Genomic DNA, 27747 nt, shown 5'->3' with positions numbered 1-27747 from the left:
ACTCATTGGCATATTCCTGTGCTATGGCATTTATTGCTGCATCAATATGGTTCCAGTACTAATGAATTCTTGTTTCTCTTATAGACCACCTCTCCCTCGAATGGCCCTCCAGCCTAATACTTCTCAATCAGACTTCTATCATGGACCACTGGATAGACCCGATTTTTAAAGGGGGACTCCAAACTGCTTGCCCCACATCGTCCCTTTTCAGCCTGAAGAAGCCAGAGAGATTCTCTTCGCCCCCCCCCCCCTTCCTTACAGCAGTAAGGAGTTCCCAAATTAGAGGGGGGAATGAAGCCAGATTTAAAGTTAGGTAGTCAGTGTAGTTAGATAAATCGGGTCTAATACCGAGTGAAATCTAAAATGGAGGCCATGCTGGCAATGATTCCGGGAAACGCAGGACAACTCATGGAATGTTAATGAAGTCCTGAAAAGGCCCTAGGCCAAAGTCCACCTCAAAGAAATGTCAATGAACAGCCCCCAGCAAAAAGGTGCTGACTCAGAAGTCCTTCCTGACCAGATTACTTCTTTGGCCCACCTGTGTCCCACCCCTCGGGCCTTCCCACCTACATTCCATCACTGAAAGAACTATAAAAAGGGGAGACAACATCCCTTCCACGGATTCCACCTCTTGGGTCCCCTTCTTCCTCCGGGAGAAGTCTTTTCTGCTGTCCTTTAATAAACTTCTAATTTCTACTCTGAAAAAAAAAAAAAAAGAAATGGAAAAATTATTTTTATCTTATTTTAGCTAGAAAGTAGATGATCTAGCAAATAAAGAAAATAAATAAATCTATTTATTTATTTATTTATTTATTTCGGGGGGTTGCTGGGGATTCAACTCAGGGGCACTCAACCACTGAACCACATCTCCATCCCTATTTTATATTTTATTTAGAGACAGGGTCTCACTGAGTTCCTTTGCACTTCACTTTGCTGAGGCTAGCTTTGAACTCATGATTCTCCTGCCTCAGCTTCCTGATCCACTGGGATTACAGGTGTGTGCCACTACACACAGCCTAAATGGATTTATTTTTATGTAGGATGTATTTTTTTTCATTTCACCTTTATTGAAATCTGCTATTAGTTACATTTTTCATTATTATCCTCATTAATATGATAAAACATATTGAGAGATTTCTATTATTTTAATTTTAAAATGTTTTATTCTTCTGTCTATATTCTTTAATTGTAGTCACAATTATAGTGCATATACCTGCTTTCATTAACATAGCTTACAGGTTTTTTTTGCTGATATGATCTTATTCAGTATACTTCATCAGGATTATATTTGCCTTTTTGCAGAGTTTTCCAACAATTTTTCTCATTAAATATGTGTGTGTGTGTGTGTGTGTGTGTAATGTATATGTGTGTATAATATAAGAGGAATAAACTCTTAAAATGTGGTGCTTAAAGAAAGGGAAAGATCTTGTACTGTAATGTTTTAGATGTGATTGGCAGTATAATTACTCTATAATTATTTATGTCTTCCTTAATTATCACTTAATTCTTCATATATTTATATTTATTATTTCCCTCAATTTATCAAGTTACCCAAGATTTAAATTCATTAATAAGTTATTCCACTATGATTTTAAAAACATCTCTAACCTGCTAATATATGTGATGTCTTCTTATTTTTTTCATTTGATGCCATCTTCCAGAGGTATATCTGTTTTGAAGACTGTTTAAGGATCACTTTCTAATACTTTTCTCTCCTTTTGATTCACACCAATTTACTTCTTCCAGGTGTTTTCAATCACGTCACAAAGTATTTTATACTTTTTAATGTCTTAAATACTTAATTTCTTAATTTTCTCTTTTTTAATTTTTTTTTTTTTGGTCTTAAATAGATATCCCCAAATCTTAACAGACCACAGAGACATATGTATAGAGAGAACACATCCTTGTACCTATTTCCCAAGTCTTGTTACATCGTCCTTCCACTTCATTGTTTCTTTCATTGCTTGTTAACATACACACATAGATAATATACTTTAAATTATAATATAAACTTGTCAAATATTAATATTATTTAAAAGTTAAATCATTGAATACAGTGTATGTAAAGTTAAAAGGCCAGGTGGATAGGGTGTGGTATATAAAATAAATATTACCATGTCTAGTTTTTGGGTGTGTGTCTGATTATCACTAATATTGATTGGATAAAATAAATGTGAGAAAAATCCCTTGCTCATCGAAACTATGTTTCCATTGGTAATAAATAATTTCCTATGTGATGTTTCACTTTAAACAAGAAAACAAACATATCATAAAAAATGAGAGACCAATTATGAGAATGTTCATTTATGTGATTAAAAAGAAATAAGAAGCCTGCTATGGTGGCACACACCTATAATCCCAACAACTCAGGAGGCTAAAGCAGACTGGAAAGAACAAGGTCAGACTGGAAAACTTAGTGAGCCCTAAGGAAGTACCGTGACAGTGTCCCAAAATTTAAAAGACAGCGGGGTTGGGATGTTACTTAGTGGTTAAGCACCCCTGGGTTTAATTCCCAGTGTACCAAAAAGAAAAAGAAAAAGAAAGAAAGAAAGGGATCAAGTATTTTTAATAAATTCTAGCCCACTTTACCTTGCAAAACTTTTGGCTTGATTTGAATTATTTCCAGGCTTACAGCAAATATCTCATGGGCAGAATCTTAATGGTAAGATAAATGACAAAAGGATATTAAAAATTCCTCATCAGGACAGTCTTGAAAGCAATTTTGTGAAATAATGGCAAACATACCCTTGACTAGATTTTTCAAATATTTTCTGTTCAAAACTTCCTTCTCAGAAGAATTTTGCAAAGCCTTTGCCGAATTTCTTTGGTTTTGATGGAATAGATGACAGGGTTGAGCATCGGAGGCACAAATAGATAAATAAGGGACATGAGTGTGTGTACATAGGGTGGGGCATACCTCCCATAGTGAGCAGCCATGGACACGCCAACCATGGGCACATAGAAGATGAACACAGCACACATGTGTGACACACACGTGTTGAGCGTCTTCAGTCGTTCCTCCCTGGAGTCAATGGCAAGCACAGAACGCAGTATGAGCACATAAGAGAGGAGAATGAGTGCAGAATCCAGGCCAAAGGTAGAGCTGACAATAAATAGACCAAAGATATTACTGATGGTGACATCACCACAGGGCAGGCGGATCAGATCTGAATGCAAGCAGTAGGCATGGGAGAGCACGTTGGCCTTGCAGAAGGGCAGCCTCAACAGAAGCAAAGGCAGAGGGAAAATCATGCAGAAACTGCGGATAATAGCAGATATGCCCATCTGCACCACACGGGCATCAGTGAGCACTGTAGCATAGCGCAGGGGGTGACAGATGGCCACATAGCGGTCAAAGCTCATGACCAGCAGGATCCCAGACTCGATGAAAGAGAAAAAATGAATAAAGAACATTTGGACCATGCAGGAATTGAAACTGATTTCTCTTATGTGGAAGCAAAATGTGGCCAGTACTGTGGGCAGCGTGGAGAAAGACACACCCAGGTCATTAACTGAGAGCAGGGACAGGAAATAGTACATAGGCTGATGCAAGCTCTGCTCCTCCTTGATAATGAAAAGGATCAGGCTATTGCCCACGATTGAGACAGTGTAGAGAAGTCCAAGGAGCAAAATCATCCAGTGCTGGGAGGCCTCCAGCCCTGGGAGTCCTGTCAAGGTGAAAGGAGGCAACCCTGAGCTGTTGTGGGTGTCTCCTCCCATGCTGCACTGCTGCCTAGATGGTAGGGCCCCTGGCCTGCAAAGAAGACAAACCAAGTGTTATGCATGGCCTCTGCCTAGTATTTCTAATCTCTCATACATCACCTAGTCCCTCACTTTAGAGCAATAATCACTATTGTTCACTCTAACACTCATCCATGCCTCTCATTGTTACTAAGATTTCTGAAATCTGATTTTTCTCAATGTGCCCAGCTGGCAAGACAAGTGAAGTGACCCTCCTTTATACCTGTGTCTAGCACTCTTTCTCAGATTAAAAATACAAACTCTTTTTCTGTTCAATTCATTGATATCATTTTTTCAAGACAAGAAAAAAACTCTCCTTGTCACTTCTTTCTCAACTCTTATGTCCATTCCAGAGCAAACCTCTTACTCAACCTTTTCCTCTTCCCATTTTTCATGCTCTAGCACCTCCACTACCGCACTATGACTCCCAGCTTCCTAACCACATAGTTACTGGTTTCTTCCAACCACTCATCCAGATGGAAGATAAATGCACAGGAAGATGGATACCCATGAAGTCAAACTTCCAAGTGTTCCTCAAGATGTGCTGGACTTCCATGTTTCCTCCATCCACTTTATTCTTCATCCATTTCACTTATGGCATTGCTTTTCTCCCTGAAGAACTGAATTTCCTGAATGTATTTTCTTTTTTATTCGTTCTATATACTTAAACATAACATGAGGATTCATTTTGACATAATTATAGAAGCATGGAACACAATTTGTCCTAATTCAGTCCCTGGTACTTCCCCTTTCTGCCATTCTTCCCTCCTCCTGTTCCCTCCCCTGTACTGATATTTCTGCTATTTGGAAGTAATTTCTTAAAGTTTGTATCATGATCCAATAGTATATCATTCCTGAAATCCATTAAATTCATTAAAATTTATGTATATCCCAGAATCAGTTTTTCACCTGTTTTCTCTTTGGTGTTATGCCCAATGTAGAGACTCAAATTTCCAATATCACTTTGCCTCCTCCTTTTCCTTTGCCAAGTACTTTAAATAAGATAACAGTTTATGAAAACACTGACCCCAGGTGTCTCTGTTAGCACCTTTCTTCTTTTCTTCCCACACTTCAGACCCAAATTATCACATTATTATACCATAATAAAAGCCTCCTAATAAATTCCTAACCTCACTCTAATTCATCTCCAATTTCAACTACAAGCATTTATTTATTTAAGTATCTACACCAGGAATTCTACCCAAAATCACTTTACTACTGGACTCCCCAGTCCTTCTTATTTTTCATTTTGAGACAGTATTTCAATAACTTTGCTCATGGTTTTGCTAAGTTGCTGAGGTTGCCCTTGAACTCACAATCTTCCTGCACAAAATCATAGTCACTAGGATTACAGGTGTGTGCCACCAAACTTGTCTAGAATGAATATTTTGAAATGTTATTATGACAATGCACTTTTCTAATTAAATCTTTAAGTAGTCTATCATTAACAAATGGTCACATTTGAATTCATTAGCCTAGAATTAAAGGTCCCTTTGGTCAGTATTAAATCAATATTTCTAGCCTCAGTTCTCGAAATTTTCTTCCTCATATATCTAAACAGATACACACATATGGCTTCTTGGTGTTATACAAATCTTAATACACTGATGCAGTACTTATTAGTGTTTGCCTGATTTATGTACATATCTGTTCAAATCATCTTCCTTGGCTGAAGTCCACAGATGCCCTCTTTCATGAATATGTGGCTGATCTATACCAGTAGAGGTAACTCTCTCTGCACCTCATAACCTAGATATGCATCTTCTATCATGAATACTTCTTTGCATGACTTGCATTATAACATTGTGAATCTTCTCTCCTCTGTCACCAGCTCTAAAATTCAACCCTGATCCTTAACTCATGGTTTCGGTCATTACCAATGCTGTACTTAGTGCAAGGGACAGATGAAAAGAAATGCTCAGTGAGTCACTCAAGCTTCTGAGTTTTAAATCTTTTATGTCAAAGTAGAGATGCTAATGCTAATAAGTTTACCTAATGTGGTTGTGAAAATCCAAAGGGAAAATTCTCAGGAGCAAATAATTTGCAACTCTGGTTTTTAAAACCTGCTTATATCCTCAACCAGACTTTCATCTGCCTTTGTTCCTGCATCTACATTCAAGATTCCTCTGTCCTTTTATCTCAGGATACAATTTTGCATTAATTCCACATGTTAAGTCCACTTTGTTTTCCTTACCTGTAAGCTTTCCGGTAAATTTTGGTTTGTCTCTCTGTGCAATAAATAGACCTCCCCATCTTTGGGAATCATTTAGCATAAATAGGATCCTTCCACATGACTTCTAACACACCAGGGTCTTTTTATGCATCTTCTGATACCAGATGCTTGTGAGATAAGTATGGGATGCTTGTTTACATAAAGACATCCACCTTCAAAATGCAGCCTAATGGGATATTCCTATGAGGAAGTAATGTGTGAATCAGAAACCATGGTGGGATTTCAGAGATCAAGAGCAATGGATAGAAAATATGAAAGCAGAAAGAAAATGATATAGGCATATAATAAATAATCAGAGTAGTAGATTTTTATTCTTCAGATTGCTATATCTTAGCACTTCGGTTTCTAAGTTAAGGGTAGGTGGCTTAAAATCTGAATTTGGAGTTTCTAGAACTTCAACTCACCTGCTTGAGAGATCTCTTGCATTGAAAGGGAGAGCAATACTGGGAGCCCTGCATGCCCTGATCATAGCCCACAGTTACCTCTGCCAACTAACTGGCCTTAGCAATATATGGCTGCTTCTAGGAAGTCCCTTATGCTGTCATCAGCTCAGGTGTCATGGACTTCTGGGAATACAGACCATCAGCAGTGCTCCACACCTCCCTGATGTTACTTCATGTCTTATATTATATTAGTATGCTGGAGAAAGAGTGATCCAGTGATCTTAACTAAAAGGAACTTGCAATAAAATTGCATGTGGACCCACATTTTAACAGTTATTAGCATCTAAGAAGTCAACTATCTCAATTATATTCAGTTAGTAGCAAAATAATAGTTAAATATCTCCTAATTCAGGGTTTGTCTTTCCTACTTTATACCTATGATCATATCCACTGAAGTCTGGATACAAAACACAACAACAGCAAAAAAACAAACAAAATACCCCACTAAACAGAGAGTTCGTGCTCAATATAAATGAATTTCAGCATTTGCATTTACTGTGAAATTCTCACCTGGATCATCCATAAAATTTACCCTCAGCATGATGAAAACACAAGTGTGCCATGTCTGACAAACACAGAATGTGATTATTGATTAAATGTGTTCCTTTATTAATGAGGTTTTGAGAACTTAGCACTGTGTTGGTTTCTTCACAAATGTTTATTAAATATCTAGTAGGGAGACAGCAAGTGTGATATGAGGCTACTTAACAAAGTTTAGCAACTGATGTGGAGTCAAGATTCGACCACTTGCCTTGAGAAAGTGGACCTTGATTTGAGTTCAGATTCCACCACTGGTCTTAACAAAGCCTCTCAACCACAGTTTCATTTTTCACCCATAGTTAATAATCTCATATCACAGAATGATTGGGATGATTAAGGGAGTGACTGTGTGGGAAGCAGGAAGCCCACTGGCTGCCATATAGCATCAGTGGAGGTTGGTGATTATGTTTCACTTCCAGAAATTAACTCCTGAGTAGAGCACCTGAAGATTGACACTGACCTCTGTGTTCAGAATAATAAGAATAAATGCTTGGAGTAGCATGAACAACTGAATTCTAGGAAAACACCAACAGATACAGCTGGAAGAAAAGAGAGCAGGCTCACACTTGAAGCAAACCAGTAAGAAAGTTGCTTTTTAGAAAGACCCTCTCACATACCCAGCATTCCTCTGAGACTAACAAGAAGAAAATGCAGGCACTTTTCAAGAATCCCTCTCAGAGATGAATCAGAATACAGGATTCAGCAACTCCTTAGTTAACTCTAAGATCTTCCCACACCAGTTTCATGCACCCAAGTGAGGAACCCACCTGAAACCTACTCAGTACACAGAGATTTGGGAGAATTCAGAGTCCACTGTTCCTTTTCCAGTGTCTTTCACTTTAACTTTTTCCACATTAAAAGAAAAAAAAAAACTTCTCAACTGTGACAATGTCAAGTTCCTACCCTCAAGGTCTATGGAATAAAATGTACAAAACACAAATGAGAATAAATGTGGAAATGATATTAGTAATGAAAATATGTATATGAATAAATATACCAATTTGTGGTCTGTCTGGGGAAACTTCTAAGGAAACATTATAATTCAATTAATGTAATAATGAAGAGCTGCAAGAAATATTTTAGGGCAGAATAGCAGAGAACTTGCAATATTATAAGGCAGTCATTGAAGGTTTCCAGGTCACTTTCAAGTGCTACCATCTCTCAAAAATCAAGCAAATATTATTGAGATTGATCCAACATCAAAATGGACTTTGCAGATGCAATTACAATTTTACACCTTAAGACTGGATTTTTTTTCTTTTGGATGATTTAGATGGACATAATTTAGTCACATAAATCATGTAACAGCACAGAGTTTTTCAAGCTAGAGCCACAACGATGCGGCAGATCAGGCAGAGATTCAAAGCATGAGAGGCACTCATTCCATCATTACCTGAAGGACTCAACTGGAAAGCATGAGAAGTAATGTGGGCAAGTCACAGCTGAATCCCTAGCAAAGGAATGGAAACATCACTATACAACTATAGGGAACAGACATGAACCAAGTTTCAAAGCACATTTTCCCCTAAAGATCTGACCTACAAAAACTCTAAGAGATCTTTGCTGTTTTAAGCTGCTAAACAGGTGATTGTTTTTAGGACAACAGTAGGAAACAAATACATTTAGCCTTAGGCTGGAAGAATAAGAAGGTAAAGAACAAAGAAGAGTCATTCCTCAAAGACTGGACAATACAAATGCAGGGATCAACCTTGAAAGAGAATTATGGAGGAGGAGGATGGGAGGCAGAAGACAGGTATTCTAAGACTTCAGAGTCAGAAATTTGTTGACCTATGAGGGCAATGAATAGTGATAATGGTGCAGTGATCATTTCTGATGTCATTTCCTAAAAATACTGGCTTAACAGTCTGGCTAGTTGCAATGAGCATGCTCAGAAAGGTCCCATGCCTTGCTTAATACTGTTCTATCATTGTCATGAAAGTCTTAATTATTTTTTCTCTGAACATACATTTTGTAAGATAAGTCTGATAGTACAATGTTGTGAATATACATCCAACATCAGTATTTGCCTCATCATTCACATCAATTTCTCACTACGCCTCATGGGCACAGAATTCCGGTTGATCTACCATGAGTGGGAATTTAAGAAGGCCAGGATAGAAAAGGGAGAGAAACAAAGAAGACAGAAAGTAAGAGATCAGAATAGAGAATATAATATGTAGATAAGATATTTCATTTCCACATTCTTTATCATGTTACTGGAAAATTTTCCTGTTTCCTTTCCTCATTTATCAACTAATTATTATCTTTCTCTCCCTCAACAGATTACCACAGATCAAATCCCTAGAGAAGGCTACCTGAGTTTCACATCTGAGCATCATAGAGAGAAGCAATAAATAACCTCACTTACCAACACCTTTGACCAGAGGAAGCTGGAATATGGAGATGAACTGAAAACATATAATGAGCTCAGAGATCCAAGAACACGGATTACACATTCAGACCCTTCACTTGTCTCTTAACACATCTATCTGAACCCACAAAAAGAGCTCTCACTCGCCCAATCAAAACTCCAGCCTAAGTCATTGCACGACTATACTCTGCCACACACCTTCACACAGAGACTGTACATCTCTTTCTCAGAGCTCCAAACACAGCCTGTTCCACCTGCAAGTGCATGTCTCTGATCCACATAAGTTCTTAAAATAAGATCCTCCAACAGCTGTGTTCAGTAAATAAACTCAGATTTAGTTTATTAATTGAAGTATAGGACTGACAGTAGGACCTGCTCTTACCCAATCTTTCTGGTCCTCATACCCATAGATTTTGAGAGTACTTTCCAACACCCATTTGAAATCTTCCATGGATGGAAAGAATAAGCCAAGAAGATAAAATGCACTGACTTCAGCTCTCCTCTGAGTGTCTTTCCACTAGTGTCAGAGGTAAGTATCAAGGCTAAACCCAGAATCATTTGGTGTCAAATTGAGAATCTAATGCAAGTTGGAAGGGGCTTTCTACTTCTCTTTACGTATTTGATGTTTAGATAATGAGTAAAACTATTGCATTTTTAAATGAAAGAAATCGGTTTCTTTGGAAGCACTATGAGTTCAAGTGTTAGTCATACTAATGGATTGTAGGGAAAGATGAAAACACAAAACTCCGAAGCTAGAGATATAAGATGTAATTTCAGTTCCACAAGTAACATGCCTGAATCTAAATTATATCAGTTCAAATCTCTGGACTTTTGGTCTTCCCACTAGTAAGAACTGTAGAATGGTATTTTCACACTATTGACTATTCATTGTTAGAAAATAAAGATTATTTTTTAAAGGGAGGGGAATTATTTGGGGAATCCCAACATTTAATCCCATAAATATAAATCTTTGCTCAACTTCCTATGAAGGCGTTAAGCAAGATGAAGTCATTCTCAATTTGGAGATAGCAAAGTCACAAAAATGTTGAATTTTTCCAATGAGACTTGGTAAACAAAAAAGCACAAAATGACTATAGAATCATGTCCTTTGTAATTAGAAAGCTATAGAGAAGAAAGAAATTTGTTCATGGTGACACAACAATTCTTGATATAGAATCTGGACTCAAATTTGGGTTTCATGGCATAATTCTGAAGGCCTTTTTAAGTACAAAATATGTTAAGGGGTCTATATGCAATACTAACTATTCCTTTACAGCCAAAATAGAGTCCTACTCCCGAATGTCTTTGTGGATGTCAAATCTAGAAAACCTACTTTCTCCCTCCATATGTATCTATCAAGATGTAGCACTCTCAGCTGTCCATCACATCCTGAAATTACACTAGTAAGTTTGCAGGATGAGCTAACTCTGACATAGATATGTGTATTATCTCCGCAGAAAGTAGAGCTGATTTATCAAACTTTTCTTTTTCTTTTCCTACAGAAATGCTCATATCACTAAAGTACTAAATTAGGAGGTATGTAATCATATCAAGATCATCTACCTTCTTACTAGGCACTTTAGGTGAAATATAAAAGTAAGTCTTTGGGCATTTTTCTGGGAAGATAGATTCAAACAGGAAAAAAAAAAGATTAATGCATCATTACAAATCTTTGCCAAAAAGAAAAGGGCATGTATGTTAGGACTCAGAGTGAAATACTTTTCAGATGCTTGAACAAGTTAAAAAAAAAAAAAAAAACGTTTTTAACAGTCTAAATATTATTTCACAGAAAAGGCATCATTTCATATGAATTCACCACATGCCTGTTTTTCCAGGGTAGACATACCATCAACCCTTGGAAGGAACCCTTGATTTGCCAGAAGGATGTCAACCTCCAACATCAGTGATAAGAGTCTCCCAGACACTCTCTGCCTGACAGGAATCCCAGGGCTGGAGTTTGCCCATATCTGGATTGCAATTCCATTCTGTGCCATGTACCTGGTAACACTGCTTGGCAATGCTGCCATCATCCTGGTCATTGTGATGGACAGTGCCCTGCATGCTCCCATGTACCTCTTCCTTTGCCTTCTCTCACTCACTGACCTGGCTCTCAGCTCCACCACTGTGCCCAAAATGCTGGCCATTTTGTGGCTCCATGCAGGTGAGATTTCCTTTGATGGATGCCTGGCCCAGATGTTTTTTGTCCATTCTATCTACGCTTTGGAATCCTCAGTTCTCCTGGCCATGGCCTTTGATCGATATGTGGCTATTTGCAACCCACTGAGATACACAACCATTCTCAACCATATTGTCATAGGCAGAATTAGCATTGTTGGTGTATTCCGGAGTGTAGCTATTGTCTCCCCTTTCATTTTCCTGCTGAGGCGACTGCCCTACTGTGGCCACCATGTCATGGCTCATACATACTGTGAGCATATGGGCATCGCTCGGTTGGCCTGTGCCAACATCACTGTCAATATTGTCTATGGGCTGACTGTAGCTCTGCTGGCCATGGGTCTGGATTCTATCCTCATTGCCATCTCCTATGGCTTTATCCTCCGTGCTGTCTTTCGCCTGCCATCCCGTGATGCCCAGCACAAGGCTCTGAGTACCTGTGGCTCCCACCTTGGTGTCATCCTCGTTTTCTACATCTCTGCCTTCTTCTCCTTCCTCACCCACCGCTTTGGTCACAACCGAGTTCCCAAGCATGTGCACATCTTTCTGGCGAATCTCTATGTGCTGGTGCCTCCTGTACTCAATCCCATTATCTATGGAGCTAGAACCAAGGAGATTCGGAGTCGACTTCTAAGATTGCTTTACTTGAGGAAGATCTCAATATGAATTCCAAACCGAAGAGATAAAAAAGATAATTGGAGATGAGAAAAATAAATGGGTAGGATCACTTTCCAGATTCATTTGCATGCATGGGGATCTATGATATGACAAGACTAAGTTTAATTGTCTGTAAGCTCTGGGAGGAACAGGATGAGCCAGATGACATGGAGGTACTGTTTATCACATTGAACATGTTGCATTCCCACTGCTCCTTGAGAAACTCAGAATAGCCCAGAAAGATGATCATATATTCACTGCTGTCTCAAAAGTGGCTATGAACTACTAAGGAGCAAGTCAGTCCCTGATCATAAGAGGTGACAGTTTCATGAGAATAACCTCCTGCATGAGTTCAAAGGCAAAGAAAAAGGTGTTTAGAGTGAATTTGAGGCAGAATTCTACTTATTTGGTTGCAGTTCAGGGCATATAATGTGAATTCGGAATGCCTAGGTTTGAATCCTGGCTCCTCCTCTTACCAAATTTGTGACCTTAAGCGTGGCATTAAATGTCTCTGTCCCTCAGATTGACCCCCTGATGTGTAGGAATAATGATAGCATCTAACTCTTCATGTTATGGTAAGGAATGCATAAGAAAATAAATGTACTGAACTTAAGAAAATGCCTTACATGTAAAATGTCCAATAAACAAAGGAAAAAAGAGAGAGAGAAAAAAAGTCATGTAACATTTATGGAGCAATTTATTTAACTTTTCTAACACCTTAATTTTTGTCTCAGCTCACAGATTATAGTGGTAACCATATTACAGAATAACTCTGTCATATTTAAATAGTGCTTAAAATATTGTCAGTGCTAAATGGACCCACAATTTCACCCTTTCTTCCTTCTGTCCCCTTTGCCATTTCTTTCAGTCATGAAGCCATCCTTTCTTTAGGGTTCTGGGGAGCTGGTTGTGAATCCATGTCCTCCTCCTCCTCCTCCTCCTCCTCCTCCTCCTCCTCCTCCTCCTCCTCCTCCTTCTTCTTTTTTTTTTTTTTAGTATGGGGAATTGAACTCAAGGATGTTTAACCACTAAGCTCTGTTCTTAGCCCTTTTATATTTTATTTTGATATGGAATCTTGCTAAGTTGCCAAGACTGGTTTTAAACTTGTGATCTTCCTGCCTCAGTCTTCCAAGCTCCTGGGATTACAAGAGTGCACCACCACACCATATTCTTTTTTAATAGTCCAACAATATTTTAGTAATCTCAGTTCTAAAATAGAAAAATCTACCAATATCCCTGCCAAATATTCAACATGATGGATGTTGTTGTTTTCATTTTAAATTAATACCCTGCAAATTCAGAGAAACTAATAGTCTGTCCACTCCTTTGATGTAGATAATAACTCATACATTTTTCTAGTCCTGTATCATGAAAATAATATGAAATATGGATCCATATGACTACGAGCTTCAATTTCATCTACCTTACCTACCAGCTGCATGGATTGAGCATCATATCTAACTTCTCCAGTCCCAGTAAAGTGCTCACTATAGAGTCTGAGACAAACCAAGCACTCAATACAGACTGGAGAAGTCAGTAGTACTTGATGAATAATCCTTAAATATACAAAAGCATACTCTATTTCATTATATATACTGACTTAATCTGCAGCATTTATCTATTTGCTAATTTGTTAATTTTTAGTCTAATTATACTACTACAGCATAGCAGTTGTAGTAGTATACAACATCTGTGACATTCACATAATTAAAAATTACTCTATCAATATTATAAAAAATGTTTTATAGATCATACTGGTGTGTGTCATATTCTTTGTTGAATTAACAAACAAAATGGCATCTGCATTATGCCACTGTAGTGAGTAGTGAAAACATGTCTTGCATAAGTGCTTGAAATATAGTAGAAATTTAGTGATTTTATTCCTATTCACTTACATCATATTGATACTGTTCAGATAGAGGCACAGCCATTAAACTGGAACGAGCTAAGGAAAGTAGGAAAAGTAAATGGAGGAAAAAATAATTACCATGTCCACTGGTGAGACAAGAAGAAAAGTGTCAGCTCTGGCTGCAGGGAACTCCAAGTCCAGGAATAGAGGCAAATCCTTGCACAAAGAGTTGTCCTGGGCCAGGGCCAGTCATGTCTTGGCACAGAGAAACCCAAAGGAGAAAGATCAGATGTATGGAGCTCTGTGTGAGATTAGAAGAGGAAGAGGGACAGGACAATGGCTCAGGAAGGAGGAAGCAGAGAGAATACTAAGAGAGCCTGAAGCAGCCTGGTGAGACTCAAATCCTAGGGAGCTTCAAAATCTAGGCCAACTTCAGAGATATGGTCAGCCTTTAGAAGTTTTATGACTCAATCTTTATTGAATCACATGATTGGATCAGTCTCAATCACTTGTAACTGTAGTCTAAAGTAACATGAAGCTAGTGTTTATTTAGAGAAGGCAAAAGTTCTCAAAGTGACACTTTTCTGACTACCATAACCAAGTATTCACATAACCCTTCCTTAAAAAGGAGTAGCATATTGTTATTTGAGGACTTAATAGAAATTCAACTTTTGAGAATAGACAAAGGTCACCAGTTGTAGAGTATGTGCCAGTGACTCAGCCTGTTGTCTCTGAACTGATCCTGCCAGGGCCTCAGTCTCCCAGCAGGGCACCCTCCTTGGAGGCTCAGCTCCTTAGAACTCCCAAGTCACCCTCAGTTGTGTGTGTGTGTGTGTGTAATTTTACTTTAAACATAAAATGTATGTACTATAGATAAATATAAAATATATCTTGCCAAATATCACTGACAAGAAATAATAATAAAATTTCTGTTAATCCATTCAAATAATTTTCTAGAGAAATGTATAAATATTTAACAGTAATGTGCTATGTTAATATTTTTATCCAACTAAAATCTCACTCAAAAGACTATTTGGTAGTATTAATAATGGTGATTGAGAGGCAAAGACTGAATAAAACAGAATTAGAGTTGTTTGAATTTAGCGTGCAATTGCCTATAATAATAGGAGAAATAGCTCATTTCTGTCCCAAGTTTTATGATGGTGGCCAAAGAGTCCTTCACAATATTGGTAAATAATATGATTTCTAAGAAATAAAAAATCATTTTCCTCTTATTTTAGTTAGGATGCATATGATCTTACAGACTAAGAAAATATACAGAAAATAAATTGCTTTATTTTTTGGTAGGACATGTTTTTTTTTTTTTTTTTCATTTTACCATTTTGAAATATACTCTTGATAACATTAATGTTTATTATTACACTCCTTATATGAAGAATCATATTGAGAGATTTCTGAAAAATAACTTCTTTAATTCTATGTAGATTATTCTTTTTTCAGTATTGATTAGTTGTATTCATAACTTCTAGTATTCACACCTTTTTTGTCATTAGTGTATGTAGTGTACACAATTTTATCACGTTAGGATTTTTTTCTATAAAGTTCATAAGGATTATATTTACATTTTATATACCTTCCCAACATTATTATTTAATAAATATAGCATATTCATTATTTATATATATTATTTAATAAATATATTATATATTATTTAACAAACATATTAAATGATTATTTAATAAAAATAGTAATAATCTCTTTCTTGAACCATTTGGGGGAAAGTTAGGGGAAAAACTGTGTACTATACTGCTTATCTGTGAGTGGCAGTAATATTGTTTAATAATTTTCATATCTTCCTTAATTATCACATATTTCTAAATGTTTATATTTTATTATTTTCCCAAAACATCAATTTAGAAAGATTTAAATTATTTACAGAAAATTCTATCCGAATATTTAAAATATCTCCACTCTTCCAGTATTTGTGATGTCAATATTTTATTTTCCATTGGAATCCATGTTCCAAAGTTCATTTGTTTTGCAGTCTTCTTAAAGGGTCAGTTTATAGATTGCTTTCTCTCTTTCACATTCACAATGATTTACTTCCTTTAGTGTCTTCCATCATTTTACAAAATTATTTTTTTATGTCTTAAATTGAATGTTTTATTTTTTAACTTTGTTTTTCTTTTTTTTTTTTTTTTTTTTTGAGATATAAAAACAGCACCAAGTGTTACCAGACCATAGATTTAGGAAGAATACATTATTTTTTCATGTTTTGCTAAACATCAATCTACTTTATTATCTCCTTCTTTGTTAGATACACACATATGTATATTTTGAAGTATAATATAAACTTTACCAAGTATTAATATTACTTTATTATATCATTTAATATAATTTATTTACAATTACATTTATCTTTGATTCATTGCATGTGGTATATAAAATAAATAGTGGTAAGCACTATTTATTGTGTGAGTGTGTGTGTGTGTGCATGCGTGCATGTGTACACATATTATTTCAACATATCTTAGACATAAATTTGAGAGGGAAACCTCCTTCCCCAATATGAAAGTATTTCTATAATAATAGACAGTTTGCTGTGATAGTTCACCTTAAGAATAGTAGCAAGATATTGGGACACAATCAAGGACAGAGAATGAGAGTGTTTAATTTTGGATGTAAAAAAAGAAAATGAGCAAAAACTTCTCACTAAATTCTGGCACACATAAACATGGCCAAAACACAGCAGTTAACTTGGGGGCTGGGGTTGTGCCTCAGTGGTAGAGTGTTCACCTAGCATTTGCAAGGCACTGGCTTCAATCCTCAGCACCACATAACATAAATAAATAAATAAATAAAATAAAGGTATTTTGTCCAACTATAAGTAAAAAAAAAAAAAAAAAAAACCTATATAAGAAAAACCAACAGTTAACTTGAGTCTGTTTTGCTGTTTTCTTATAATTATGGATCATTACCCTATTTATAGCCTCAAGTTAACTGTTTTGGCCTAAGTTTACATGTGCCAGAATCTAGTGAAGAATTTTTGCTCCATTTTTTTTTCTTTTTAAATCCAAAATTATACATTCTCATTCTCAGCCCTTAATTTTGTCTCAGGCTATCATGAAACACTAAATTATTTGAGTCTTACTAAACTGATATTTGGGGAAAATAGGAGGCTGTGTCCCAAAGACAAGATTAATAGAAGGACTAAGATAATTAGAACATATTTTAAAAAATGGAAAAATGCAAATCCATTTGCTTGGGGTTCAGTCCAATTAATTAATATGAACTCAGGAAGTGGGACCATCTTCAGAAAGTAGTGATTGAAGAAGAAGGTAATGTCCAGGTCCATAAGTATGGCTAACCATCAATCTCATCTTCTGAATACCACAGAGAGGTCTTGTGCCACTCCAAAGAACTAATTTCCAAATCTGATCAGCTCTGATAAGAAAACATGACTTTAGAGCATAAGAAGAAGATTAACATTAAACAGGGATGAGAGGTGGGAGGAAAAGGGAGAGAGATGGGAAATTGCATGGAAATGGAAGGAGACCCTCAGGGTTATACAAAATTACATACAAGAGGAAGTGAGGAGTAAGGGAAAAAAAAACAAGGGGGAGAAATGAATTACAGTAGATGGGGTAGAGAGAGAAGAGGGGAGGGGAGGGGAGGGGAGGGGGGATAGCAGAGGATAGGAAAGGCAGCAGAATACCACACTAGTATGGCAATTTGTAAATCAGTGGATGTGTAACCGATGTGATGCTGCAATCTGTATACGGGGTAAAAATGGGAGATCATAACCCACTTGAATCAAAGTGTGAAATATGATATGTCAAGAACTATGTAATGTTTTGAACAACCAACAATAAAAATTAAAAAAAAAAGAAAACATGACTTTGCTGCTTCAGTGACAGTTGAACTGGATGAGAAGTGCTCTCCTCCCAGCCATAGTTTTACAAAGCAGTAATTAAAAGCTGGCCACAGAAAGTTTATCTTCTGAGTGAGGTTAGGTTCAGCAAGAGCAGTCCTCATGAGGAAAATATCCACTACTCTTTTATCAACTGAACACATTTACTCCTTCTGCCAGAAATATTGATGACTGTCCTTGAAACAACCCCAGTTGTAAAACAGTGTGGAGAATTTTATTGGGGGAGTGGTAGTAATTCTGGAGGTAAAGTACCTTCCTTTTCTACCCAAAAGAAGTTGATACACTACAGAAAATATAATTTTAACAACTTGAACAAATATAAATTATCTCAGAAAGAAAAATATTCATTTAACCAGTCTCTAAATAGGGTACTGGTCCATAGTTGTAAGGCAGCAGCAAAAGAGAGTATATGTTTTTATAGATGCTAGAAATATCTTTTATTGTTGCACAAGTGCTCACCCTTCCCATCTGCATGCTTTTGATGTGACTTCTCAAATATGTAGTTGAGACCAAGTTGAACTTTTTCAAAAGCCTAAAAAATAATGGATTCAGAAATATCTAATTTCAGATACAGATCCTTAAATGGTAGAATATAAAGAGCTATTTAAAAAAAGGGATATATCAATTGTTAGCATGACTGAGGGATGTGATTCATCTTTGTCCCTGATATTCTTCTTTAATTTTTGCTCATAACTGTGTATAAGTTAGTTTCTTTCTATTTTTGTCCTAATATATAAATCATGAAGATCTTCCAAGATCACTGGGAGGATGGCCTGGAGGGGAAGGGAGTGGCAGAGTAGTTCTCCCAGTGTCTTTGCTGTTACTTTACCTCTGTAGTTGTGCAAACAGCAACTGCCTCTGAGTAGCACCCATCTCTGAGGCCACCTCTGTATGTCAGAGCTCAGTCTTTGGTTGTAAGGGTTGTTCTGCCTGCTCCTGGTTCCAGCCTAGAACCCTACAGACTGCTTCCTGAGAAATGTGTGGAGTTGTTGTAGCACTTCCTGTATCTGCTTCTTCTGAGTTCTTCTCCCACACCATCAGAGCTTTCTTTGCCCCTTGCCTGTATACTTATTTTTGCATGCGGTTTCCTTCAGGTTGAAGCTCTATCCTATTGGAAGTGCTCATTTGCTGAACATTTCTGAGATTTCCAGTGCTTAGGACCATGATCCTCTCATTTCTATGAGCTCTTAAACTCTATAAGGATTGTTCCATTCTTGCCAATCAGTCTCAAAGCCATGTACCCAGAGTTCTGTTGGGATTCAGTCTTTCCAAATGGGACAGTGTCCCTAGGAATTGTATTACTGAGTTTTGTTGAAGATGTCACTTTTGGTTCAAATTTTGTGTGATTTTTTTCTCTCTTGTTTGCTTAATTTGGGAATCAAGAAGGGTATATTGAAAATTCTAGTGCATTCTTCTCTTAAATTTAGAACTTGTTCATGTTACAAAGTCCATATGACTCTGTTATTCAAGAATTATTTCTTGCGAAAAATAAAGGTAAATGAATATCAGTGAAAATTTAACCTTTTGCCCCAATTCTACCTTTCTCAATTGTCCCTCAGGTTGAGTTTTGTCATGTTCTGTCCACTGCCCAGTGAAAACCTCACAGCACTGAGTTCATTTCTGCCAATGGTCCACCAGCCTATGTGATCTGCGCTGTTTCCTTAACATGGATTTCAGCACATTCTTCCCTTTCCATGTCTGCTATTCCCTGTGAACTTCCTGACATTCTTCAGTGGCTCCCCTCTCTGCTCCAGCATGTGCTGAAATCTCTGGAGTGAGCTGCTCAACCTAGGACAGAAGCCCATTTTTCCAGGCAAGCTGCACTGCCACCTAGCGGATTTGTATTCCACTGATCACCCAAGAACTGTTGCTTTCTATGTAGTGTGCTATTTAGCTCCCCAGAGAAAACTGAAACTTCCCTCTACTCATGCAGGAGGGATGACAGCATATGCCTCTTTTGATATTTTTCATGTTTAAAACTTCTAAATTTCCGAATTAATGTGTCTCATTTTACTTAGTAAATGAGAAAAGAATGTGTATTCCATTTTAGAGGATGTAGAAATATTCATATTTCAAAATTTATACTTTTTTTTAAAAGTCCTTCTGTACAAATAATTTTTAAGATTAAAGATATTCAAGACTACTATTCTCTTAACAATTCATCGGTGACCCCTATGGACTCAAGTCACATGCTCCCCAATTATAACATGGTATATATGTATACCTCTATTTTTAAATATTTTATTAGTTCATTAGTTGCATATAATATAGTAATTCATTTTGATATAATCATCTGTGTATGCAATATAATTTGCTACATTTAAGTTCCTAATACTTCTACTTTCCCTTCACGCTATTCCTGATTCCCATCCTTGACTGACTTTCTTCCATTTATTTTTGTTTTATAATTATCCAAAAAAGTGAAATTCACTGTTATATATGTATAGGTATATATCATACTCTGTTTATACCATTATTTTTAGATTTATATGAAAATATAGAGGTTAATACTATAATATTACAAAAGGTTAGAATTAAAGACCCTTTTCCATTAAAACAATGTATTTGTGAAACTTACAAGAATTAATTCCAACATAGAGCAGCCTGAAGTTTTGAGGTATGGCCTGTAATGGAAACATAATATAGTATATGCTCAGGTAATATCAGACACCCTATTATCTTTCTATGTTTAGAAGGAAATTGACAATCTCCAAAGAATTATTCTGATAAACCCAAACACAGATAATAGAAAGAATCTCCAGTATGCATGGATTTTCTAGAACTATTTCCCCATCAGAGCTTGGGTATAAAAAAGATCTTGTGTAGCCTCTTGCGAATCTCCTTAGTTTTGATGGAATAGATAATTGGATTGAGCATAGGAGGCACAAAAAGATAGACCAAGGACATGAACTTGTGTACATACTCAGGGGCATGCTTCCCAAATCGATGGACCATTGATACACTAACCATGGGCACATAGAAGATGAGCACAGCACAGATATGTGATACACATGTGTTAAGTGTCTTGAGCCTCTCTTCCTGGGAGGCAATGGCCAACACAGAGTGCAAAATGAGCACATAGGAGAGAAGAATGAGCACTGAATCTACACCAAAGGCAGAGATGACAACAAACAGGCCATATATACTGTTGATGGTGGTATCTCCACAGGGCAGGCGGATCATGTCAGGATGCAAGCAGAAGGGGTGGATCAGGACATTGGCCCTGCAGAAGGGCAGCCTCTTCAGGAGGAAGGGAGATGGAAAGACCATGCAAAAGCTGCGGATGATAATGGATATGCCTATGTAGGCTACACGGGCATCAGTGAGCACTGAGGAATAGCGCAAGGGGTTACAGATGGCCACATAGCGGTCAAAACTCATGGCCAACAGGATCCCAGATTCTGTCCAGGAGAAAAAATGGATGAAGAACATTTGGGCCAGGCAGGCATCAAAAGCAGTCTCTGGAGCATGAAAACACATAGAAGCCAGGACAGTGGGCAGTGTAGAAAAGGACACCCCCAGGTCAGTGACAGACAGAAGGGACAGGAAGTAGTACATTGGCTGGTGCAAGCTCTGCTCCTCCTTGATGATGAAGAGAATCAGGGTGTTGCCTAGGATGGAGACAGCATAAAGCAGCAGGAGGAGGGCGGCCAGCCAGTGCTCCAGGCTTCCCAACTCTGGGAAGCCCATGAGTGTGAAGCTGGTGGTACTTGAGAGGTTAGTCCCCAAACTTCTCATCGTAGTTTCTGAATGCCTTTGAGGGAAATACAACCATAGTGATGTGAGGACACTTGGTGGAAAAAGTAACAATCAGAATCAACTAGTGTCTTAGAGAAACAGGGACAATGACATGTAGATTCCAATACCATGGACTGTGGGAAAGCCAGAAAGAAGTAAATTGCATTTCAGACCTCTACTCTCTGCAGTATCCCTATGTCTGCCATGGGTTCCAGCTTGTTCTCCAAAGAAATCCTCAATCTCTTTTTTGAACAGTGTCCCTGCTCTCCCCGTGTCTGTACTCTTTACACAGGATCTAATCTTTCCCTAACAATGGAGAATGACTTTTTCTTTCTACTTGTTCCTAGCTATCAGACTCTTCAGTAAATGAGGCACAATGCCTCTTAATACTCTGCACCTAATGACTCCTGCTCTTTCTTCCATCTTCTCAGCTGCTTCTCCTCTCTTGCCTGCACAGCACCATCACTCCAGGACCTCATCTTCTCTTCATTGCTTGAGCCTCCCACTCATCCACCGAGTCCATCACCTCATACTCTTCCACTGCTGATTGCTCCCGGTGTTTCTGATCTATGTCACCACATGTTCTTTCCCTCTGTTCAGATAGAAGATTATCAAATTGTAATCTATGTTAGATTTACTTGAGTAGGTTTTTTATTGGTTCTTCTTACACATACATAATGGCAGACATTCTATGCTTGGTATAATTATACAAGCATAGAATGTCTCTTACTCTAGTTACCATCCCATTCTTATGAATGTGCATGATGGTGTGATTCACTGTGTTGTTATCATATATGTGCATAAGGAAATTATGTCAGATTCATTCTACTGTCTTTCCTTTTCCTACCCACCTCCATTTTCCATTGTCTAATCTACTGAACTTGCATTCTTTTCCTCACTCTGCCTCCCTTATTTTGTGTTAGCGTCCTCATACCAGAGAAAACATTTGACCTTTAGTTTTCAGGGTCTGGCTTATTTCACTTAGCATAATAGTCTCCAGATCCATATATTTGCTGGCAATTATCACAAATCATTCTTCTTTATGGCTGAGTGATACTCCATTGTGTATAGATACCACATTTTCTTTATCCTTTCATCTACTGAATGGCATATAGGTTGGATCCGAAATTTTATTACTTAAAACCTCTTTCCTCATATCATACCCATACCAATTATATGTTTATGTGTGTTGTTCTCTTCACTCTCCCAAACAATTCCAATAGGAAGCTAAAGTTGTTCTTCCTCACTAAAGATCAATTTTCAAAACTACAATCAAAGGAAAGAACAGCAATAGCAATCTTATTTTCTTTTTGTATCCCCATAGTAATCACCCATTTTTATGCTGTCTTTCAGAATTAATATTCTCAAGTTATTTTCAACTTATAATGTACATCTATTTATTCATCTGTGTGTCAATGATCCCAAATGTATGATTCTAGTTCAGGCATTTATTCTAGCTATTAATTCATGCATCAATTCTCAATAAATTGTGAGAGCTTACTGTACACTGGTGTCTCAAACATAAAATAGGCAATATTTAACTCATTGCTGTCATACTTGATCGTCTTCAATATTTATCATCTCATAATTTTCTTACCGATCTATCCACAGAGTCCATGTTATTAAAAAAAAAAAAAAATGTTAGGCATGATTGATCTCTCTCACCCACTCCTACAGAGAAATCTAATCAATCTCTTGTCACTTTTATAATACATACTTAGACCTAGCTTCTCATCTCCACCTCACTTCCAATGGAAACTCATCCCTCTGCATAATTAAAACAGGATATTGTCAGAGCCTTCCTTCTTGACCACATGGCTTAAAACCAAACCCCTCTCTCAAATCGATTCTGCACAAAGTAGCCAAGTTACTTGTTTACAAATAATAAATTAAATGATGCTACAGCCCTGCTGAAAACGTTTCAGTGGCTTTACTTACCTTTTGAAGTAAATATTCAAATAACAACCTAAATCAGTACCATTGCTAACAGCAGGAGCAGCAGCAGCAGAGCCAGGAACTCATTACCTGCCAACTTTCCTAATCAGACACCAATGGCTACAGGTAGAGTATGAGTGAAGTAATAGAAGTAAAATTCAGAAAACACATTCTCTAAAATCAGTTTCTTCTTCAACTCTTTGCACTACAGGGTGTTTATGAATTTGATAATAAGAATGAGGCTTCTGAGTATCCTGGTGAGGAAAGACCTGAATGAAGTTCCTTCCTTACCTCCACAGGGTGGCTCTTGTGAATGGTAGAAGATATGTAGCTAAGGTACTCAACAAGGGGAGACACACCAAGGACTCCACGTACTGTGTACACAGCCCTGCACAGAGCCCCACTGCCAGCCTCATCAGCTCCCTGCTCTGAGCTCTATAAAGCCACCTCTTAAGGGTCCCCTGAGTCTGATAAATCCAGGGCAACAAGAAGTGGCTGGGGCTCCAGGGAGTAGGAAATATCTTGAGTGGATGATTCTTCTGTGCCCTGTTATTTCTCCCCCTTAGGGTGTTTCAAAGAAATTAAGAGTCAAACTGGTTTATCCTAAAGTGATCAACATTATTCAACTCTTCATCTTCAAGAGCTGAGGCCCAGACAGAATTTATTCAGTAAATCAACAACAGAGCTAGTTTGAATCTCCTACCCATGGATTCTCACTGATTCCCAGATTATGGATCTTTTCATTCACCATGGCACAACTCAAATAGATTTCAAGAAGTAAAATCACTTAACCATACAAAATCTCACCATCTCGAGTCAGCAGATGGGGTGGCCATGTTGCTTTGCCTGGAATGTACTAGTTTTAGCACTGAACATCTCACACCAGGGGAAAATCCTCAGACTAGGTACACTGCAACAATTTGTCACCTTATAGTCTGACCTACATCGAAACCCAGCTCCTTCATTAAGAGCATTATTAGTAAAATTGTTTGATGCTCAAATTTCAAACTCTTCAGTTTTAAATAGAATACCAGTTCTACATGTATGGGCAAATGTGATTCAACAACACATAAAAAAGTACTTACGAAACAAAATCTATTGCAAAGACTTGCTAACTGTTCATGTGTCAGAGAGCAACTTGAATAAAAGGTAAGAAGTCCTTTTGGCTTTCAGGGCTTTCAACTGCCAGACTTATTTTCCAAATACTAATTTAAGGATCTTAAAATTAGAATAGCGTGCACCAAGTTGTTTAACATCCATACTTGGAATAGAGAAATGGAAACAGAAAGATTAAAAGCTTATTGATGTGCACAGAAAAAGCCTTCACAGAGTCATTATTTAATCATAATTATCCTGTTGCAGACCATAGTTATCCCCACTATCCATGCTATCTCTTATCACAAGGACTGTAGATGAATAGGAGAAAGACAGATATATACTGAGCATCAACCAAGTGCCTGGGTAGGAGCAAACCTTATGAATTTCCTTCATTGTGTCTGAATTATATACTGATTATTCAATAGGCAAGATGAGTAAAAGCATTAGAATATAAAGACTTAATGTATACCCTTTATATCTTAGATTGTACCTAAAATTAGTATTTTTTAAAACATCAAAGTTTCCCTTGCAGGAAGTCTAAAACATTTTTGAGCTTCTTTCCACTTGTTCTAAAGTTTAATTTTTTAATGTTTTAAAATTTATATGGAGGAAAACTGAAGCTATTCAGCACTTAGTGCCTCTAAAGGCTTTCATTAGTGTCTGCTTGTAGGTTCTGTGTTTGCATTGTTGTATGTGTGGATGGTTGTAAATGTGTGTATGAAGGTTGGGGAGGGCAAGGAAGTGGCTCCGATTACTTGGAAATGAAACAAAACAAGTCTTTCTTCTTAAATTAATTAGCATACATCACCAGAGGTCATAGCAGAGATTATAAAGAAACCCTTATAAAAATATCATGATTCTGAAATATTTAAGGTTTGAATCATTTAGTCATACTACAAAGATAGTATATGCAGAACAGTAACCATTGACTGACAACCTGCTACATGACGTAAGTTGACTAGAATCTTCACATACATTATTTAATATTCATACAAACCTTAAATCAGGATTTCTACCTGTCCTTTATTGGTAAAATTCCTGAGATTCAAGAGATTATAAAAACTTCCATAAGATAAAATCATTGGTAAATCAAGATTCTGATCCATGATGAAAAACCATGGCAGTGCACTGATACCACAGACTGACACACTCACACACACCACACACGCACATACCAATCACCAATTGGAAGAGAGAACCTCATTGAAGGCAGTATGGGACACAGCAGTGTTCAAGAGAAACCTTCTCTCCACTCCCACAGTAATCAGCACATCAAGAAAAATAAATAGTATCATGCATTGATTTGCTTCAGAGTTGAGCTTTAGGGTGTTATAAATAAAAACCACTTTAAAGGGAGAAACTTGGAGTAATTTGGAAGTTTAGTGTGGATTGAGAACTGAAGGATGAATCAGAAATGGCCAAGGGAAACAAGGAGAGAAATGAATTACAGTGGATGGGGTAGTGAGAGAAGATGGGAGGGGAGGGAGGGGGGATAGTAGAGGATAGGAAAGGTAGCAGAATACAACAGTTACTAATAGGGCATTATGTAAAAATGTGGATGTGTAACCGATGTGATTCTGCAATCTGTATTTGGGGTAAAATTGGGAGTTCATAACCAACTTGAATCTAATGTATGAAATATGATATGTCAATAGCTTTATAATGTTTTGAACAACCAATAAAAAAATAAATTAAAAAAAAAAAGAAATGGCCAAGGGAGAAAGGTAAGAACCAGTAAATTAATGTTTGACTTATAAACTCTACTTGCAGAAATATTATTATGCTTTCTCAATTCCACCTCCTGGGTGTCTTCCTGTTAGTAACTGACTCTTTTGAAGTCTCACAGTTCCTCTCTAGACCATCACATCAACATTTCAACCTTGGGTTATAACAACAGCATCTTGACTCATTTCCCCCACACTACTTAGCCCTCTTCTGATCCATTTTTCACACATTGAAGAAATACTAAATCAAATTCAGTCACATTTTTTCTATTTCCATTATGATAATTTCCAAGCTCCGGTGTCACCTATAGGGCATTATGACATGGCCCCTGCATTCCTTTCCAAATTCATGTTGAGTTTTTTCCCTCTTGCTCTTTCTGTTACAGCCATAATGACTATTTTCAGGTCCTCGAATGTGCAAGGTCCACAGCTACCTGAAGGCCTTCCCCAGTGTTGTTCTGGCACCTTGGTAGCCTTTCTTTGTTCTATCATTTCATCTAAAGGGTATTGGCCTCAGAGTACCATCTTGCAAAATGATCCACACTTGGGACCTCACTTGATTTTTCACTTTAATGAAACCAGTTCCCTTGTTTGGGCTTCACCAATCCTCAGCTTAACCATTATTGGCCTATGGAGGATTCCCCTCACTCCCTGGCCTAGGTGACATTATACTGATAGACACTGATCAAGACTGTGCACCAAATTTCTAGTCTTTTGTAGAATGGTGATTAAAGGAGTTAGTGCAATTGATAAATTACTTAATGTCTCTCCACTACCTTAATATGTAAACTTTATCAAAGGTGGTTTTATGTCTCTGTTATTCTTTATTTATTCAAAGCTCACAACATGATATTTAGGAAATAGTAGACGATTAATAATTATGCCACAACCAGCACCATCATCATGGAAGTATAGCATTCTTTCCATAAGTTTCTGTAAAATTGGATTTATCATGTGGTAAGATACATGTGATTTGCACACACTTACTTAACCTATGCTTTTCTGTCATTTTATCTAGATAAGTATTGGCCTCGCAGAACTACTTTGCAAAATAATCCACACTTGGGACTTTCCTTGATTTTTTTTAAATGAAACTGGTTTCCAATCCAGAGCCTTTTTTAAAAGTCTGGTATAAATTCCCTGACTCACTTTTATACCTTAGTTAATCTAAGCCAATGTGCACTAGCAAAATCTTGGCCCCTGAAGTCTGTATTACAGATGCATTTTCTGGGATACCACAAACAGTAAACACCACATCTTCTCTTTCTTCACTGTAACTCTATTTTCCCAATAATAACATCCGCACATTCTTAATGAGAGCTTCGTGAGGTGATTAACTATATTGATTCAT

General features: G+C 37.3%; 3 protein-coding genes across 3 annotated transcripts; 1 reads left to right on the top strand and 2 right to left on the bottom strand.

Annotated features, from left to right (window-relative positions):
- Positions 1-2775: 2775 nt before the first annotated feature.
- On the bottom strand, positions 2776-3720 carry LOC139707120 (olfactory receptor 51I1-like). The gene has a single exon (XM_071617150.1). The coding sequence runs from the start codon at positions 3718-3720 to the stop codon at positions 2776-2778; it is 945 nt and encodes a 314-aa protein (XP_071473251.1).
- Positions 3721-11212: 7492 nt separating this feature from the next.
- Positions 11213-12169, top strand: LOC114082363 (olfactory receptor 52D1). Its single transcript, XM_027923625.2, has one exon. The coding sequence runs from the start codon at positions 11213-11215 to the stop codon at positions 12167-12169; it is 957 nt and encodes a 318-aa protein (XP_027779426.2).
- An 8525-nt stretch (positions 12170-20694) lies between these two features.
- On the bottom strand, positions 20695-21639 carry LOC114082362 (olfactory receptor 51I2-like). The gene has a single exon (XM_027923624.2). The coding sequence runs from the start codon at positions 21637-21639 to the stop codon at positions 20695-20697; it is 945 nt and encodes a 314-aa protein (XP_027779425.2).
- Between the last annotated feature and the right edge of the window lie 6108 nt (positions 21640-27747).

This window comes from Marmota flaviventris, chromosome 9 (assembly GCF_047511675.1).
Source record: "Marmota flaviventris isolate mMarFla1 chromosome 9, mMarFla1.hap1, whole genome shotgun sequence".
NCBI classification, from domain to species: domain Eukaryota; kingdom Metazoa; phylum Chordata; class Mammalia; order Rodentia; family Sciuridae; genus Marmota; species Marmota flaviventris.
Note: the sequence above shows the minus strand (reverse complement) of the source record. Positions and strands in the feature narration are given on the sequence as shown.